This window comes from Ranitomeya variabilis, chromosome 6, assembly GCF_051348905.1.
Source record: "Ranitomeya variabilis isolate aRanVar5 chromosome 6, aRanVar5.hap1, whole genome shotgun sequence".
Lineage (NCBI taxonomy): Eukaryota > Metazoa > Chordata > Amphibia > Anura > Dendrobatidae > Ranitomeya > Ranitomeya variabilis.
In genome coordinates, this window is record NC_135237.1 from 543,654,694 (window position 1) to 543,674,520 (window position 19,827).

Below are 19,827 nucleotides of genomic sequence, written 5' to 3' on the forward strand. Positions count from 1 at the left end.
TGGTTTTGACAGATCTCTCTGCTACCCATTTCCCTTCTCTACATTTTATAGATCGCAGTGGGGATTGAGTTCTCCACATACAGCTGAAGCTATAAGTTTCCGTACACTATATATATATATATATATATATATATATATATATATATATGTGTATATATATATATATATATATATATATATATATAGACACATCAGCATGTTTCTCTCAATATCTGACATGAAATCAGAATAAACCTTTCCCGTTTTAGGTCAGTTAGGATTACCATAATTATTAATATTTGCCAAATGCCAGAATAATGAGAGAGGGAATGTTTTAAGGCATTTTTATTACTTAATACAAAGTCAAAAGTTTCCATCCATTTCATTAGTATTTGGTACCATTGCCCTTCAACTGAATTACTTGGAAGAAACGTTTCGGATGTCCTTCCACAAGCTTCTCACAATAGTTGGTCGGAATTTGGGCCAATTCCTCCTGACAAAACTGGGGTAACTGATCCAGGTTTGTAGGTCGTCTTGCTCGCATCGGCCTTTTCAGCTTTCTCCATAAATTTTCAATAGGATTGAGATCAGGGCTTTGTGATGGCCGCTCCAAAACATTGACTTTGTTATTCTGAAGCCACTTTATTACCATTTTGGCAGTATGCTTCGGGTCATTGTCCATTTGGAAGACCCATTTCCGCTCAAGCTTTAACTTCCTGGCTGATGTCTTGAGATGTTGCTTCAGTATTGCCACATAATCTTCTTTTCTCATCATACCTTCTATTTTGTGAAGTGCACCAGTCCCTTCTGCACCAAAACAACCCCACAACATGATGTTGCCACCACCATGTTTCACGGTTGGGATGCTGTTTTTAGGCTTCCAAGTTTCTCTCTTTTTCCTTCAAAAGTAACGATGGTCATTATGCCGAAAAAGTTCAATTTTAGTTTCATCAGACCACAGGACATGTCTCCAAAAATTAAAGTCTTTGCTCCTGTGTGCATTTGCAAACATTAGTCTGGCTTTTTCATGTTTCATAATGAATAATGGCTTCTTCCTTGTAGAGTGGCCTTTCAGCCCATATTGATACAGTACTCGTTTCACTGTGGATATTGACACAATCTTACCAGCTTCCGCCATCATCTTCACAAGGTCTTTTGCTTTTGTCCTTGGGTTGATATGCACTTGTCAGACCAAAGCACATTCATCTCTTGGACACAGCACCCGTCTCCTTCCTGAACTGTATGATGGCTGGACATTCCCGTCTTGTTTGTACTCTTGTATAATTGTTTGTACAGATGAGCAAGGCGCCTTCAGGTATCTTGAAATTGTACCCAAGGATGAGCCAGACTTGTGCAAGTCCACAATTCTCTTCCTGATATCTTGGCTGGTTTCCTGAGACTTTTCCATGATGCTACACAAAGAAGCAATGTGTTTCAGGTGTGCATTAAAATACATTCACAGGTGTGTCTAATTAACTCAGATGTTGCCAAAAAAAAGAAGCTTCCAAGTAGATGACATCATCATATGGGCAGTCCAGAATTGTTTAAAGGCATAGTAATCTTAGTGTATGTAAACTTTTGACTTTGTAGGAGGTAATAAAAATGCCTTAAAACATTTTCTGTATCTCATTATTCTGGGGTTTGGCAAATATTAATAATTATGGTAATCCTAATTGGCCTAAAACAGGAAAGGTTTATTCTGATTTTATGTCAGATATTGAGAAAAACATGCAGATGCGACTTTTTATATAGTGTATGGAAACTTCTAGTTTCAGCTGTATCTCTACAGTGTGGAGAGGAGAGAAAGCATGTTCAGTTTCGGGGAGGTGAGAGAAAACAGGCTGCAGATAAGAAGTAAGGCACTTGAAGTAGAACTAAGGGCTAGGATAAAAGCTCTGCTGATATGTGGTCTAATGAAAACAGCTGCACTTTGGATACACACAGAGCTCACATCCAGCCTATATTTCTGGTAGAGACATGTAAAACTTATATCCAGCCTATATTACTTGGAGAGACACAGTGCTCACATCCAGCCTATATTACTGGGAGAGACAAAGACCTCACATCCAGCCTATAGTACTGGGAGAGACACAGAGCTCACATCCAGCCTATATTACTGGGAGAGACACACAGAGCTCACATTCATCCTATATTACTGGGAGAGACACACAGAGCTCACATCCAGCCTATATTACTGGGAGGGACACAGAGCTCACATCCAGCCTATATTACTGGGAGAGGCACAGAGCTTACATCCAGCCTATATTACTGGGAGAGGCACAGAGCTCACTTCCAGCCTATATTTCTGAGAGAGACGCACATAACTCACGTCCAGACTGTTACTGGGAGACACACAGATCTCACATCCAGCCTATATTACTGTGAGAGACAGAGAGCTCACATCCAGCCTATGTTACTGGGATAGACACACAAAGCCTATATAGTACTGAGAGGGACACAAAGCTCACATTCAGCTTATGGAGAAACTTAAATCTTGGATCAGGATGCAAACTGCATGTCTAACAGTTTGAAAAAATATATATATATATTTTGCAATTTTGCCCCCTCCCTCTCTCACCCTTTCCCCCATCCCTGGTGGTTTACAAGTCTTTTTATTTATTTTTTTACTTCGTTGATATCTGTGTCACATACGTGGCTATTTTTCCATGGGTTTTTTTTTTTTTTTTTTTTATATAAAGGACATTTTTTAGTGGTGGTCTATCATTCTTGGCGCATGATATTTCATTTTTGTCCCACGTGGCAGTTTTAAGACTTGCCTGTATTTTCTGTATAGAAAGTGCACAGTCATCGCTTCAGGCAATGGGTTTGTGTCCATCTCGACCAGGCAATTTATCAAATACATTTATTTACATATTTACCGGAATTTACCGCAGCTTTCTGTTATGCGGGAGGTTACAGGTACATGGCAGCTTGTGCAGTCATAATAAGTAAACTGGTTTTTCAGCATAGACTCCGCAAATGAGATGGTAAGGACTTTTCCTACTATAATCACTGTCTTAGATAACGTCAGCTAACCATAGGGGAGGTATGTGACAATTACTGCACCGCAAAAAGAAATTGTTCAGCATTCTTGTTAATACAAGTAATACTATATTCCAGACTCAGAGTAACATGGGCACATCAATTTTCATATCATATATAAAATTAATTACAAACAAAAGTCAATGTGTTCATACATTACATTACTGATCCTGTACTGATCCTGAGTTACATCCTGTATTATATCCCAGAGCTGCACTCACTATTCTGCTGGTGCAGTCACTGTGTACATACATTACATTACTGATCCTGAGTTACATCCTGCATTATACTCCAGAGCTGCACTCACTATTCTGCTGGTGCAGTCACTGTGTACGTACATTACATTACTGATCCTGTAGTGATCCTGAGTTACATCCTGTATTATACCCCAGAGCTGCACTCACTATTCTGCTGGTGCAGTCACTGTGTACATACATTACATTACTGATCCTGAGTTACATCCTGCATTATACTCCAGAGCTGCACTCACTATTCTGCTGGTGCAGTCACTGTTTACATACATTACATTACTGATCCTGAGTTACATCCTGTATTATACTCCAGAGCTGCACTCACTATTCTGCTGGTGCAGTCACTGTGTACATACATTACATTACTGATCCTGTACTGATCCTGAGTTACATCCTGTATTTTACTCCAGAGCTGCACTCACTATTCTGCTGGTGCAGTCATTATGTACATACATTACATTACTGATCCTGAGTTACATCCTGTATTATACTCCAGAGCTGCACTCACTTTTCTGCTGGTGCAGTCACTGTGTACATACATTACATTACTGATCCTGAGTTACATCCTGTATTATACTCCAGAGCTGCACTCACTATTCTGCTGGTGCAGTCATTGTGTACATACATTACATTACTGATCCTGCGTTACATCCTGTATTATACTCCAGAGCTGCACTCACTTTTCTGCTGGTGCAGTCACTGTGTACATACATTACATTACTGATCCTGAGTTACATCCTGTATTATACTCCAGAGCTGCACTCACTATTCTGCTGGTGCAGTCACTGTTTACATACATTACATTACTGATCCTGAGTTACATCCTGTATTATACTCCAGAGCTGCACTCACTATTCTGCTGGTGCAGTCACTGTTTACATACATTACATTACTGATCCTGAGTTACATCCTGTATTATACCCCAGAGCTGCACTCACTATTCTGCTGGTGCAGTCACTGTGTACATACATTACATTACTGATCCTGAGTTACATCCTGCATTATACTCCAGAGCTGCACTCACTATTCTGCTGGTGCAGTCACTGTTTACATACATTACATTACTGATCCTGAGTTACATCCTGTATTATACTCCAGAGCTGCACTCACTATTCTGCTGGTGCAGTCACTGTGTACATACATTACATTACTGATCCTGTACTGATCCTGAGTTACATCCTGTATTTTACTCCAGAGCTGCACTCACTATTCTGCTGGTGCAGTCATTATGTACATACATTACATTACTGATCCTGAGTTACATCCTGTATTATACTCCAGAGCTGCACTCACTTTTCTGCTGGTGCAGTCACTGTGTACATACATTACATTACTGATCCTGAGTTACATCCTGTATTATACTCCAGAGCTGCACTCACTATTCTGCTGGTGCAGTCATTGTGTACATACATTACATTACTGATCCTGAGTTACATCCTGTATTTTACTCCAGAGCTGCACTCACTAGTCTGCTGGTGCAGTCACTGTGTACATACATTACATTACTGATCCTGAGTTACATCCTGTATTTTACTCCAGAGCTGCACTCACTATTCTGCTGGGGCAGTCACTGTGTACATACATTACATTACTGATCCTGAGTTACATCCTGTATTATACCCCAAAGCTGCACTCACTATTCTGCTGGTGCAGTCACTGTGTACATACATTACATTACTGATCCTGCGTTACATCCTGTATTTTACTCCAGAGCTGCACTCACTAGTCTGCTGGTGCAGTCACTGTGTACATACATTATACTTTTTTCCCATGCAGGACAAGTATGAGTCTCAGTGGTCAGTCTGCTCCAGATTACAGAATTACAGCTTATTACACTGAACCATTTTTGTTCATGATAAACCCATGTGTTTCATTAGAGCTGTATACATCAGTCGGGGAAAACTTAGTAATTTCAACACTCTTTGCAATGTTGCTTAATTCTTTTTATGTTAGATGCATTGGAAAAAGCAAAAGATTAGGATACAAAGTTGGTCACAACCTGCAGGTTCCTACACAATCAGATAATCCTGAAATAATGGTTTATGAACACTAATGAGAATAGATGGTTTCCATAGAACCAGGTTTCATCTCGCAGGTTAGAAAATGATCGGTTGAGTTTTCCCATGACTCATATCTATGGCCTATGAAATTGCTGTGCCATGTAGGTCTGGTTGGTGGTGCTCCCAGTGCTATGAGCCGCACTGTCCTACACATGAAGGTGTGTGGTCTCAGAATTTCATCTGAGGGGCTGTGTTTGCCTCATGTTTAGTAGTGTCTTCATGGAAAAACCAGTAAAAGTGTAACCCATTTATAGCTATTTACCTTCTCCTTTATGTTCACAATATCTACAAAATGTCCTGCATATTCTTACCAGGTGAGTAGTGTGCTGAAAGACATGGACCATTATTTCTACCATAATTTTTTTGTATATTTCATGAAACCCAGTAGACCCCTTCAGTGGTCAACAATTTTAAGTAGACCCCTGCAGTCTCCAGCAAACCACTTTATACTACTCACTTTAGCGGAGCCATGTAACTTCAGCACCCTTTAGCAGACCCCTGGTGGTCTCGGCACTTTTCAGTAGACTCCTGCAGATGTCGGCAATCTTAAGCAGAATCCTGCAGTCATCAGTATCCTTCAGCAGATCCTAACAAACATCAGCAACATTCGTTTGACCACTACAGACTTCAGTATCCTTCAGCAGTCTTGTTCTACTTTCACAGACCTCTCCCAACAGATCCCTAGAGACTTCAGTATCTTTCAACCAGCCCCCTGCTAATCTCAGCATTCTTCAGCAGACCCCTGTAGACTTCAACACCCTTCAGCAGAACCCTACTAATCACAGCACCTTTCAGCAGAACCCAATTAATCTCATCACCCTTCAGCAGAACCATACTAATCTCATCACCCTTCAGCAGAACCCAACTAATCTTATCACCCTTCATCAGAACCCTACTAATTTCAGCACCCTTCCACAGAACCCAACTAATCTCAGCACCCTTCAGCAGAACCCTACTAATCTGAGCGCCCTGCAGGAGAACCCAACTAATCTCATCACCCTTCAGCAGAACCATACTAATCTCAGCACCATTCAGGAGTGCCCTACTAATCTCAACACCCTTCAGCAATATTCTACTAATCTAAGCTCCTTTCAGCAGAACTTTACTAAATCTCAGCACTCTTCATCAAAATTCTACTAATCTCAGCATCCTTAAGCATGGAACCCTACTAATCTGAACACCTTTCAGCAGAACCCTACTAATCTCAGCTCCCTTCAGCTGAACCCTACTAATCTCCACACCCTTCAGCCGAACCCTTCTAATCTCAGCACCCTTCAGGAGAACCCTACTAATCTCAGTACCCTTCATCAGAACCCTACTAATCTCAGCACCCTTCATCAGAACCCTACTAATCTCAGCACCCTTCATCAGAACCCTACTAATCTCAGTACCCTTCATCAGAACCCTACTAATCTCAGCACCCTTCATCAGAACCCTACTAATCTCAGCACCCTTCATCAGAACCCTACTAATCTCAGCACCCTTCATCAGAACCCTACTAATCTCAGCACCCTTCATCAGAACCCTACTAATCTCAGCACCCTTCATCAGAACCCTACTAATCTCAGCACCCTTCATCAGAACCCTACTAATCTCAGCACCCTTCATCAGAACCCTTCGAATCTCAGCACCCTTTTTCAGAACCCTACTAATCTCAGCACCCTTCATCAGAACCCTACTAATCTCAGCACCCTTCAGCAGAATCCTACTAATCTCAGCACCCTTCATCAGAACCCTTCTAATCTCAGCACCCTTCAGCCGAACCCGACTAATCTTAGCACCCTTCAGCAGAACCCTACTAATCTCAGCACCCTTCTTCAGAACCCTACTAATCTCAGCACCCTTCATCAGAACCCTACTAATCTCAGCACCCTTCATCAGAACCCTACTAATCTCAGCACCCTTCATCAGAACCCTTCTAATCTCAGCACCCTTCATCAGAACCCTTCTAATCTCAGCACCCTTTTTCAGAACCCTACTAATCTCAGCACCCTTCATCAGAACCCTACTAATCTCAGCACCCTTCATCAGAACCCTACTAATCTCAGCACCCTTCATCAGAACCCTACTAATCTCAGCACCCTTCATCAGAACCCTACTAATCTCAGCACCCTTCATCAGAACCCTTCTAATCTCAGCACCCTTTTTCAGAACCCTACTAATCTCAGCACTCTTCATCAGAACCCTACTAATCTCAGCACCCTTCATCAGAACCCTACTAATCTCAGCACCCTTCATCAGAACCCTACTAATCTCAGCACCCTTCATCAGAACCCTTCTAATCTCAGCACCCTTTTTCAGAACCCTACTAATCTCAGCACTCTTCATCAGAACCCTACTAATCTCAGCACCCTTCATCAGAACCCTACTAATCTCAGCACCCTTTTTCAGAACCCTATTAATCTCAGCACCCTTCAGCCGAACCCGACTAATCTTAGCACCCTTCAGCAGAACCCTACTGATCTCCGCACCCTTTTGCAGTCCTTTCAGCAGACCTCTGCAACAGATCTTTTCAGACATTTGGCTGGCCTGTGGTAATCTCAGCATGCTTCAGCAGACCACTGTAGACTTTAGCAGATCCTTGCCCATATCAGCAGCCTTTTGCAGACCCAACAGACATCACCTTTAGTCCATGAGCCAAGAACCAAATTTGACGATATCGGTACCAAGCGGAGTGACTAATTCTCTTTGGTATTTTTAGGTAGATGCATGTCTGTAGTTTATTTTTTGATATGATAGCCCTTACATATACGTAGCTTATTAACCCCTTCAGCCCTAGGCCTATTTGTACCCAAGTGCCTAAGCCAATCTGACCTGTGCCACTTCATGGGCTAATAACTTTGGAACGCTTTCACCTATCCAAGCCATTCTGAGATTGTTTTCTCGTGACATATTGTACTTCACGTCAGTGCTAAATGGGAGTCAATATATTTTACCTTTCTATATAAAAAAATGCTAAATATTCGGAAATTTTGGAAAAATCGGCAATTTTTTAACTTTGAAATTCTCTGCTTTTTACAAAAATACTGATACCCCCCATAATAGTTATTAATTTACACTCCCCACATGTTTACTTCATATTGGCATCCTTTTTTAAATGAAACCTTATTGTTTTACGACGTAATAGGGCTTATAGTTTTATGCGCAATTTTTCACATTTACAGCAAAACCCACTTTTCAAAGGACCAAGTCACTTCTGAAGTCACTTTAAGGGGCTTACATAACAGAAACCACCCATAAATTACCCCATTTTGCAAACTACACCCCTCAAGCTGTTCAAAACTCATTTTTAAAAACTGTTAACCCTTTAGGTGTTCCACAGGAATTTTAGCATGAGCCAAGAACCAAATATGACGATATCGGTACCACCCGGAGTGACTAGATGTAGTATTTGTAACAAAATTTAATCCAAGTTATGTAAATACACACTGAACATGTCATGTGCATATATATATATATATATATATATATATATATATATATATATATATATATATATATATATATATGTTACTCCATAATATCTTCAACATCGGACTCTGAATCTGACTGTTGTTCTACTGGCTCGTCTTCAGTACCCTTGTTCTGGCATGTCTGTAATCTGCACATGTCTGTGCACTTCAGGCCATTGCTGAGGCAAGTACACTGAGGAAGTTCACATGACCGCACACACTTGCAGGACAGTAGCTGTATAATAGCTTCTGGTGCTGGTGCCCCTTGCATCCACTTGACAACAAGCTTTCCGTCGTTATCTATCATCCAACCGCAGTCTGTTGGGTTTGCAACCCATGGCTGGCTCTGCAGACTTCTCCTCCAGATCGCAGCCTGGTAGTTTGCACGCAGTGCATGCATGAAAAGGCAGTCCTGGCAAGGAGGGAGTTGACTTGACTCTACCACTCCACGTCTGGCACAGAACAGCTGATAACGGAGCCTGTTTACCTCAGTTGTTTGGGTAGTTGGCAGGTACATGTGGCAGGTGATTTCCTGTAACTTCTCAAAAAGTTCGGTAGACACTTCCCATGAACGACCAACTTCCTGAAAGGCATCCTGGTATGTCTTGTTCATCTTCAACTGCTTGAGTGTCGTCATCTTCCCACGGCCAGCGAATGCACTGACGGTGTCACAGCCTGTAAATGCATGCATACCAATCAATGAATCACATACGCTGCCTCCCAATGTTCGGCTCAGAGTGGTGATATCCAGGAATCTTGTCCGGTTCTGTGTACCGCATTTCTGGAACAGGTGGGATGGGATTTTGTGGCACATGCCCAGACACAGGACCATGACATCAGTATCCTCCGAAGTGATGATGACCGACTTGTAACCAGATTCTGCTGCATGAAGAGCATGGAGAAGGAGGCGTGTGTCTGCTTCTTCTTGATTTGACTTAAGGTCAGCAGCCTCTTCCCACTGTTCTTTGGTGATCTTAAAGCAGAGCTGCTCACATGTGACATACAGCTCCTTCTCCTCAAGCTTCTCCCTGTGGTGTTTCGCCTTCCATTCTTCTACCAGAAACTTTATGAGACTTGCCTTGTTGGAGGAACTACTTAGAAGCTTTTTCCACTGCTGGATGTTGTGCCCATGTTGAATGTTCTTGAAATGGATCCCTGTGCCTTCATATCTGTTGACTCTTTCTGTATCTTTGATGGATGTCTCCTTGTAGACGTCAAAGACAATATCAATGCGCTTGCTCTTAGCACCCTCATGGATAGCGCGACTCATTGCTGTGCCTGCTAGCTGGCCAAATGTTGCATTGTTTCCCTTCAGTTTCTGAACCAGGCTCATCCCATCAATGATGGTTGCAGAGGGCTCGGGGATCACTTCTGCAGGACGAGCATTCCTCTCCAACTCCCTTGCGAGGGCAGCCTTGTTGGTCTTGCGGATAGACCCATCACCATTGGCAAGTGCCCATGGCAATGGACCCAGGGGATGAGTCAAGACATCACTCATTTGTAGCTTTCTGTTCTCAGCTACAAGTATCATCTGGCCAAATAGGTTTCTGTCAGCCTTCAAAATTACCTCCTTGCCAAGACCTTGTCTGCGTGTCTTCATTTGGATGTTAGAGAACGTTTTAAGTTTGTTCTTCGTCATCTTGTCATGAAACAATGTAGTTGGCTTATCGGTACCCAAACGCTCATCCTTGAATGTTTGATATGCATCCTCTCCTATACTGTATGCCCCTTGAAGGTCTTTGGCTACATCTGGTGGTGCTACAGTCGCTGTTGACAAACTAATAAGTTCACCATTATGCTCTTTGTTGAAGGGGTTCACCCAACCTGTCTCCAGCAGTTGAACGAAAGATTGGACATCGGCTTCATCTCTTCTAATCCTAGACACCTGTAGGTCTGAATGGCTGAAGTCAGTATATTGTTGGCCTACCAGGGCCCTCAGCTGCCTCAAGTACATACTGCGGTACTCTGATGTCAGGTAGAACCTGGAAACAGCTCCAACTTTGAGGCTGAAGCCTTTTGTGCCCCCTGGTGTCTGGGTGTCTTTGTTGATTGTCTCTTCAATGGTCTGGTCCACAGGAATTCGTCCAAAAGGATTCTTGCTACCGATCTGGACCGAAAAGCCACCTTGCATGAAGTATTCATGGACCTCTGGGTGTTCTATGGGCAGCCGAGACATTGTGGCATAGTAATAGGTTAGGTATCGGGCATAGTTGACCTTGTCATAGGCAAAACACCATGGTATCATCTGTCGGATTGCTCCTAGGTGAAGCATCCAGTTGCCTTCTCTTGAAGCTCGAACCAGGGCCAGCATGGTCTCGACCATGTCCAAGTATGACATCCAGAATGCTGAGAGTTGTTCATTTCTGAGGGTCTCAAGATAAACTTGAAAGAGCTTCAGGGTAAGTGTGCAAGATTCATTATCCAAGAGCTTTTCGAAGGATCCCTGCGACACACTGATGCGAAAGTTTGTGATGTTCTTCAGTGTTTCATCCAGATGGTGAAGGTCCCTTGCATGGTTTTCTTCTAGCCATGGAAGGAAGTTTTTCCATGCAAGCCTCATAAGTGCTTCATAGACCAGCTTGTGTAGTCTCACTGCTCTGTTGTACCTCCGGCCGTCCATCACTCCAGACACTGATCCTTCAGCGATTACACCGGATTCAACACACAGATCTCTAAGGCCTGCATCCTGAAATCTGTTCCCTATGATAGAGAGGAGATTACAGATTGTGTGGAAGACACCCATTCTAATTATAATGTTCTTGAACTTCTCCTGTTTCCAGATAACCTCGGCAGCTTTGGCATAGAGTGCTTGATCAAACACACACACAATTCTGTTAAGCTTCAGGGTCTGCATGATGGCATGTGTTTGCTCCAAGACTTCATTCACAGTGGACATGGCTGTTGCAGGAGCATTGATAGTGGGCAGGTAGCTTACAGTGTCCTGGGCCACTACAATGTCGCTGCGGATTTTTATGTTGAACCCAGTCCAACTGCTGGTGGTCTGATCCTCATGGTCTGACATTCTAGCCAGAAGCCAGATATGGTTTTTGGTTTTTGAATCCTGGACCTCCTTGGTAGTGTTAACATTCGAAGTCTCAATCCTGGGTGGCTCTCCCCGCTGCCCAACATTGTATATCGGTAGCATTAATTCTGTCAGAGTTATGCTTCTTTTCTTCGACTTGGTTACATCTGGCAGGACTTTCTTTGTCACAGAGCATGCAACATTGGACTGAACAGCAATGCCATTGACTCTATGAGATGTACCTGCTCCACTTAGTGTCTCCTCAAGTCTGTCAATGTTATCCCAGGCCAGGGTTGTGAACACACCTGGGTAGATACTTGCTGGCATTGGGATGTCATCCTTTGAACATTCCAACTTCTGGATACAAAGGGCTGTATCGATCTCCTCAGCCATTGAATATGACACACAGTGGCCAAGACGATTCAGAGTTCGAATCAGTTCTGTATTGCCGGTCAAAGACTTAACTGCAAAGGATAGCAGTACGTGCTTTGGTGGCTTTGTCTTTCCATTGGTAACAGCAAAAACCAAGTCACTGCCGAAGGATGTGGCAAGACGTTGAGCTCTTTCACAGGTAGTTTGGCACTCACAATCTCCTGTAAGCAGGGTTTGCAGGAATTGAGTGACTAATGCAGGAACGACATTCTGATCTGTATTGGGAGGCCATGGCTGACTCACATCTTGCTTCTTGATCTCATTCCTTAGCTGCATTGCTGCTTTGGTTACGATATCTCCAGAGTTAGCAGCTCTTGCTTCTTGCAGATCTTTTGTCATGCTGTGTACTTGCCGGACAAGGTCGTCCATTGATAGGCTACATGGATAGACTAGAAGCTTACCTTTCTCATCTGAGAGAAAGCGGAGTGATTCCCCAATCTCTGTTTCAAGTTTTCGTCGAACATGTTTCTTTGTCGATGGTTTCAGTTGGATGATACCACGGGATATCATTAATCTCTCAAGCCTAGATGTGAGGTTTATCATAGGCAGTACTTCTGGGTTTGGGAACAATTTAGTCCTTATATACAAGAAGAGTTCTTCAAGGGCCTCTTTCTCTGCCTCTTCGTAGCGTACTTCCTCGCTTTCGACCTGATTTTCAGCTGCACTAGACCTACAGGCCACTTGGGAATCATCTTTTGTGAATAGTTTGTAGCACGACTTGTGGTAGTGCCCCTCTGCAGCAACAAGGTCTCTGCTAAGTAAACCAAGTATTCTCTGTGTGCCTTTCCTTATCGCTGCTCTGCGGATCGTCTCATCTGCTCGTAGCTCAACACACTGGACAATTGGCTCCCTTGTTTGTTTTCCTTTTAGGTACTTGCTTGACTTCTCACAGAAGATACATACTTTGGCATACACCCTGCTATCACTGGGGGCACCCCTCGGTAGCTTCCTCATGGAGATTTTGCTTGCTGTTTCGACATTGACACCCTTGCCAAGGATAGAATCCAGTGACTTCTTCATTGTAAAGATACTACGACATTTACGGTGATATTGTATGTGTGGTATTTCTCCTTCTTCAAGGCCCTTAGCTGCTACCAGGACTGATTCATGCTGCCTGATCTCTGCAGCCCTAAGCAATGTTTTCCAGGAGTCCAAATCCTTAAGGGACGCCAGATCATCGCTGTCATCATTAGAGCAGTGTATGATACAGTCGATCCGTGATTTCTTCCTTGCTGGTACTTCCATCATGCCGTTAGATAGTCAGTAAACACCTGCAAACACAAAGAAAAACATTAAAATTTTATTTACCGTATTTCCTGGCGTATAAGACGACTTTTTAGCCATGAAAAACATGGCTCCAAGAGGGCGGTTGTCTTATACGCCGAATACAGCCGCCGGGGGGAAAGGCCGCCGCGCAGGGAAGGAGGAGGCAGGGGCCCACCTTCATGAGGCGCTCGTTCTTAGAGCTGGGAGCGCTGGTGCTAGGTGACTGTTCCCCCTCTCTCCACAAGTTCCTTACCAGCAGCAGCACACAGTACAGGACTACAGGACCTGTGGTGATGTCACGGCCATGTGATCAGTCACAAGCCTGGGAGGTGTCAGCCTCTACAGAGGGAGATAGGAGCTCTGCAGAGAAGACCGGAGAGTCCTGTTCAGCACAGAACGTGTATGTGTCAGTGTGTGTGCGTGTGTTGGGGCACCTCAGGGTGTCTTCAAATGTGACATAGCCCCCTAGATTTCTTCCAGTAAAATTTGCACTCCAAAAGTCATTTGGCGCTCCTTCCCTTCCGAGGCCTGCCGTTCCCCAATACTGCAGTGTACGACAACATATCGGGTGTTGTTGTGTTCGGGAGAGATTGGTGAACAAATAGTGGGGTGCATTTTTTGCTGGTACACCTCTTAAAAATAAAAAAATGAGCCTAAAATGACACCTTCATGTAAAAAATGCACTTTTTCCATTTTCTCAACCAAGTGTTTCCAACTACTGTGAAACACTGGTTGGGTCAAAGTGGTCACTATACCCCCTAAAAGATTCCTTGGGGGTGTAGTTTCCAAAATAGGGTCACTTTTTGGGGTTTCCACTGTGGGGGTACCTCAGGCAGCCTTCAAATGTGACATGGCCCCCTAGATTTCTTCCAGTGAATCCGCCACCCAAAAACCACATAGCGCTCCTTCCGTGTTGAGCTGTGCTGTGTGCCCATACTTTAGTTTACGAGTACATGTGGGGTGTTTCTATAAACTGCAGAATTAGGGTAACCAAGTTTGGGTTTGCCGTTAACCCTTGCTAGGTTGCAGGTAAAATTGGATTACAATGTAATATCTGGAAAAAAAATGAAATTTTGAAATTTCGCCTTCATTCTGCTAAAATTCCTGTGGAACACCTAAAGGGTTAACAGTTTTTAAAAATGAGTTTTGAACAGCTTGAGGGGTGTAGTTTGCAAAATGGGGTAATTTATGGGTGGTTTCTGTTATGTAAGCCCCTTAAAGTGACTTCAGAAGTGACTTGGTCCTTTGAAAAGTGGGTTTTGCTGTAAATGTGAAAAATTGCGCATAAAACTATAAGCCCTATTACGTCGTAAAACAATAAGGTTTCATTTTCAAAATGATGCCAATATGAAGTAAACATGTGGGGAGTGTAAATTAATAACTATTATGGGGGGTATCAGTATTTTTGTAAAAAGCAGAGAATTTCAAAGTTAAAAAATTGCGATTTTTCCAAAATTTCCGAATATTTAGCATTTTTTTATATAGAAAGGTAAAATATATTGACTCCCATTTAGCACTGACGTGAAGTACAATATGTCACGAGAAAACAATCTCAGAATGGCTTGGATAGGTGAAAGCGTTCCAAAGTTATTAGCCCATGAAGTGGCACAGGTCAGATTGGCTTAGGCACTTGGGTACAAATAGGCCTAGGGCTGAAGGGGTTAATAAGCTACGTATATGTAAGGGCTATCATATCAAAAAATAAACTACAGACATGCATCTACCTAAAAATACCAAAGAAAATTAGTCACTCCGGGTGGTACCGATATCTGGCCCGGCTCATGGACTACTTTCAGCAAACATCAGCTCCCATTTAGCTTATCACTGTAGACATCACCACCCTTCAGCAGACCCCCAAGAGAAACTATCACCCTTCAGCAACCCAGCACCAGTTCTACAGACCCTTTCATCTGTGGGTACTAGGAAATCCACAGATTTATCCACAGGTTATAATGGTGGAGGGCTGTTAGCTTTCTGTAGAATGAAAACATCTATTCAGAACATTTCATCATTTGTGTTTCGGGACTTTCTAAATAATTTTTTTTCCTTTAGGCAAAATATAAACTATTCATTTAAATTTTTTTCTTCAAAAAGTAACATTTAGAAGAAATGACATCAGGCTGGAGAAGAATGCTGCGCAGCGAGACTAGAATCTGTCCCCGGTGACACAGCTCACGATGACGGGGCAGAGAAGGTTGCTTAACTTTTTCCCAGGGAAGAATTTCAAAGCTTTAGATTATCTACAGCAAAGGTCTTCCAGGAAACGGGCCAATAATTCTCATACACCAAACTTGTTTTGAAGATGTGTTATCTGTGATTACTGTTTGAGCAAGCACCTTTCTGAAAACCTGGAAATATAGGTCACTTACCCGGTATATATCAGACGAGGACTGACGGGCTTAAAGGGCAGGTTTATTAGAAACTCACGTTAGCAGTAATGGTGCAATAAATGGGCTGAAGTTAAACAGTGAAGACTTCTTTTTAATTATAGGCTTGACATTACACATGTAATTTTATTCTCAATGTCACTCCCATCATGCCTCAGGATGGACCATAGCTTTAGATTCTTCCTTCATTACAGCAGGAGGCACATGGACCTACAAGAGTGTAGTATGGTCTTCTATTAAAAGGAATCTGTCAGCAGGCTTTTACTATTTAATCTGAGAGAAAAATAACATAGGGCCAGAAACCCTGATTCTAGGGATGTGTCACTTACTAGTCTGTGTGCTGTGGTTTCAGTACAATCAGTGACTTATCAGCAGGAGATCATGACTACAGGACTAGGTGCCATGTGCCAGGCAGTCCAGCTATGTGAAACCCCTCCCCCAGCGCTGATTGGCAGCTTACCCACAGCTTTTGTGGGCGGGGTTACACACAGCTCTGCATTCCGAGCAGCGCTAGATTTACTTGCAGAGAAAAACAGGGATTCTATCAAAACTGCAGCCAGCAGCCCAGTAACTAGAGAAAAAAGAGACACCAAGTGCCCAATAGGAGGATCAAGGTGAGGGAGAGGGAATTTCTGACCTTATTGGGTTGTGTGACCCACCACTGAGCAAATTAAGTATAACATCTTCTGCAGCAATCTCGAGCCGTGAAATCCCGTCATGTAGAATAAATAATAGGAGAACAGGGGTGGTTATCTGTGCTGCTGATGTAGGGCTCAAGAAACCATGGACTATATGGAAATTGTGGGTCTTCTGATGAAGAAGTTGGTCCAACTTCGAAACATGTAGAGAGTAATCCACTGGTCAAATTAAAATTTCCCCATCGTCCTTGGTTTCTTGAGTCCTTGAGTCTTACATGGCAGCGCAGACTACCAGCCTTTTTCTCTTATTAATTCATTATTTAGCAGCCCAGTAAATGATACATCACTGGAATCAGGGCCTCAGCACCTACACCATGCTGCTCTCAGATTACATAGCAAAACCTGCTGACAGATTCCACGAAAGAGTGGAGAGAAGTGACAATCATTCCGGAAATGGAAATCTTCTCAAGACAGTTGTTATCAAAGTTATAATAACAATGGATGAGATTATTCCCAACCGCCTCCCCACTCCACATCCAAAAAGAAAAGAAAATTATTCCTAACCGATAACTTGTTGATGCCTGGAGGTCCAACCAGGACCAGAAGATCTTCCAGGATCAGAAGATCTGGGCTTTGCACCCAACGTCTTGAGTGGAGAGGAGGAGCTCACACTTGACTTCTGCTCCATTCATCGTCAGTAGGTAATAGCGGAGTACAGCGTTCCAATTTGGTGGAGGTCAATCATGCATGAAGAAGGGGTGGGAGAGACTGACTTTTTGGAGGCCCAACTGTTGAAGAAAAGTAGGGTCTCCAAGCTCTTGTTGTCAGCCAAGGAGTGGGACCAGCCGGCTGCAGACATGAATGGAAGGCTTCAGAAACAACCGGTTGCTGAGAGTTTCATCTGCTTTTCTATTGTGGATCATTAATCTAAGTATATTTAGTATATTTAACAATCTGGTACAAAGTGAATGTATTAAAAAAAGAAATTCCCCCGATGGTTATTGGGACATGTTTCATGCTCTCGTCCTTCTTTTCTCTCCTAGTGGGCGTTTCTCAGGAGTCAAGCAGTCCAGCCTTTGAGGATGAAGATGAAGAGATTGCGGTCACTCAGACCATTGCTAATTTCATCTGTCCCATAACACAGGTATAGTACATGAAGGGGTTATCGAGTTCTTTAACCCCTTACGGACACGTTCAGTTTTCATTTTTGCACTTTGTTTTTTTTTCCTCTGCTTGTTCCAAACGTCATGTTTTTTTTTTTGTTTTTGTTTTTTTTACTTTTTCATCAGCATAGCCATATTAGCACTCATTTGTTGCTGGAAGAGTTGTACTTTTAAATGACACATTTAATTTTGCCATATAATAGACTGAAAAAAAATAGGAAGTCAAGTGAAATGGCAAAAAAAAAACAACATAATTTCTCCATTAATTATTTTTTTTATTTTTTTTTTGCTTTAATTTTTACTGCATTCACTGTGCAGTAAATATGACCTTTTGACCTGGCAACCATTTTTTCTCCAGATCAGTACCAAACTTGTTCAATTTTATCAGTATTATTATTTTAATTATTGTTTTTTTAGTTTTTATTATTGTTGGTCTTCTTCTTCTTCTTCTTCTTCTTCTTCTTCTTCTTCTTCTTATTATTATTATTATTATTATTATTATTATTATATACTTTTTTATTATTATTATTTAAAAATAATATTTTAATGGCTTCAAAATTTCTGAAATTTGAAAAAAAGAAAAATTTGGTTTGTGACGCCATTAGGTTTGTCCAATTCCCGTGCCTCTTTATTTTTCAGTCGATGGAATATTGAGGGCTTGTTTTTTTGTTAGCTGTAGTTTTTTTTTATTTTGTTCCATTTTAGGGTACATAAGAGAGAGAATTGCAGTATATGGTATTAGTTGGGCTAATAAAGTAAAAAAAAAAATATATTATGGTCTCAAAAAAAATACAGCTTAGCAATCAAAAGAAAAGCTGCCATGGATGAAAAAAAAAATAGTTTCAAGTTTTAAAGGAAAATTGTATTATTTTTCCTCCTTTACAAGTTTCAGAGTTATTTTAAACCATAAAAAGTCCTTATAGGTTTTGTGTCTTTGTAATCACAATCCATATTTTCATGTAACTGCGCAATGAACAACATAAAAGCAAAACCCCCAAAAAATGATGGATTTTTTTTTTAACTATTTCATTCCATTTGGATTTTTTTTCTCCCTATTTCAGCACATTATAAGATAAAATGAATGATATCGCTCAAAACTACAATTCGTCCCACATGAAAAAAAACCAGACCTCATACTGTGAACCAACCAATCACACTACTAATTGCTATTTCTGTATGGTGCCTGCATTAGGAAAGGAGTTTCAAGGAAGAAGTGGACTTTACAGTATTCAAACAGTCCATCTGCAATATGCCCACTACCACATACAGAAGAACTGCCGGTCCCTAAAGCACCAAAAACATTGTCAATCTGGTCAAGTGAGAAAGAAGAGGGCGCTTGGTGTCATGAAGCATCTTCCTCTCATGACCCAGACTTTCTGTCAGTAACCTCAATTGAACCACTCTTTAACAGCATCGTTCAGTTTACTTTGTGTTATGAGATTTTTATCTGCCTAAGAGTAAGGCTTAGCTCGTAGGTTCCTGGCTACAGCAATAAGGCTGAGCTCTTTGTTTCCTGGCTACAGCAGTATGGCTGAGCTTTGTGGTTCCTAGCTTCAGCAATAAGGCTGAGCTCTTAGGTTCCTGGTTACAGCAATAAGACTGATCTTTTAGGTTCCTGGCTACAGCAGTAATGCTGAGCTCTTTGGTTCCTGGCTACAGCAGTAAGTCTGAGCTCTTAGGTTCCTGGTTACAGCAGTAAGGGTGAGCTCTTTGTTTCCTGGCTACAGCAGTATGGCTGAGCTTTGTGGTTCCTAGCTTCAGCAATAAGGCTGAGCTCTTAGGTTCCTGGTTACAGCAATAAGACTGATCTTTTAGGTTCCTGGCTACAGCAGTAATGCTGAGCTCTTTGGTTCCTGGCTACAGCAGTAAGTCTGAGCTCTTAGGTTCCTGGTTACAGCAATAAGGCTGAGCTCTTTGTTTCCTGGCTACAGCAGTATGGCTGAGCTTTGTGGTTCCTAGCTTCAGCAATAAGGCTGAGCTCTTAGGTTCCTGGTTACAGCAATAAGACTGATCTTTTAGGTTCCTGGCTACAGCAGTAATGCTGAGCTCTTTGGTTCCTGGCTACAGCAGTAAGTCTGAGCTCTTAGGTTCCTGGTTACAGCAGTAAGGGTGAGCTCTTAGGTTCCTGGTTACAG

The 19,827-nt window shown here is 42.2% G+C and overlaps 1 protein-coding gene across 2 annotated transcripts in view; it reads left to right on the top strand.

Moving 5' to 3' along the window:
• The window catches only part of NSMCE2 (NSE2 SUMO ligase component of SMC5/6 complex), a 184,903-nt gene that overhangs the window by 159,418 nt on the left and 5,658 nt on the right, over positions 1-19,827 (top strand). For both annotated transcript variants that reach the window (XM_077271215.1, XM_077271216.1), the window contains exon 5: positions 17,573-17,673. In XM_077271215.1, the coding sequence (XP_077127330.1) occupies positions 17,573-17,673 (101 nt within the window). The remainder of the gene's footprint in view (positions 1-17,572; positions 17,674-19,827) is intronic.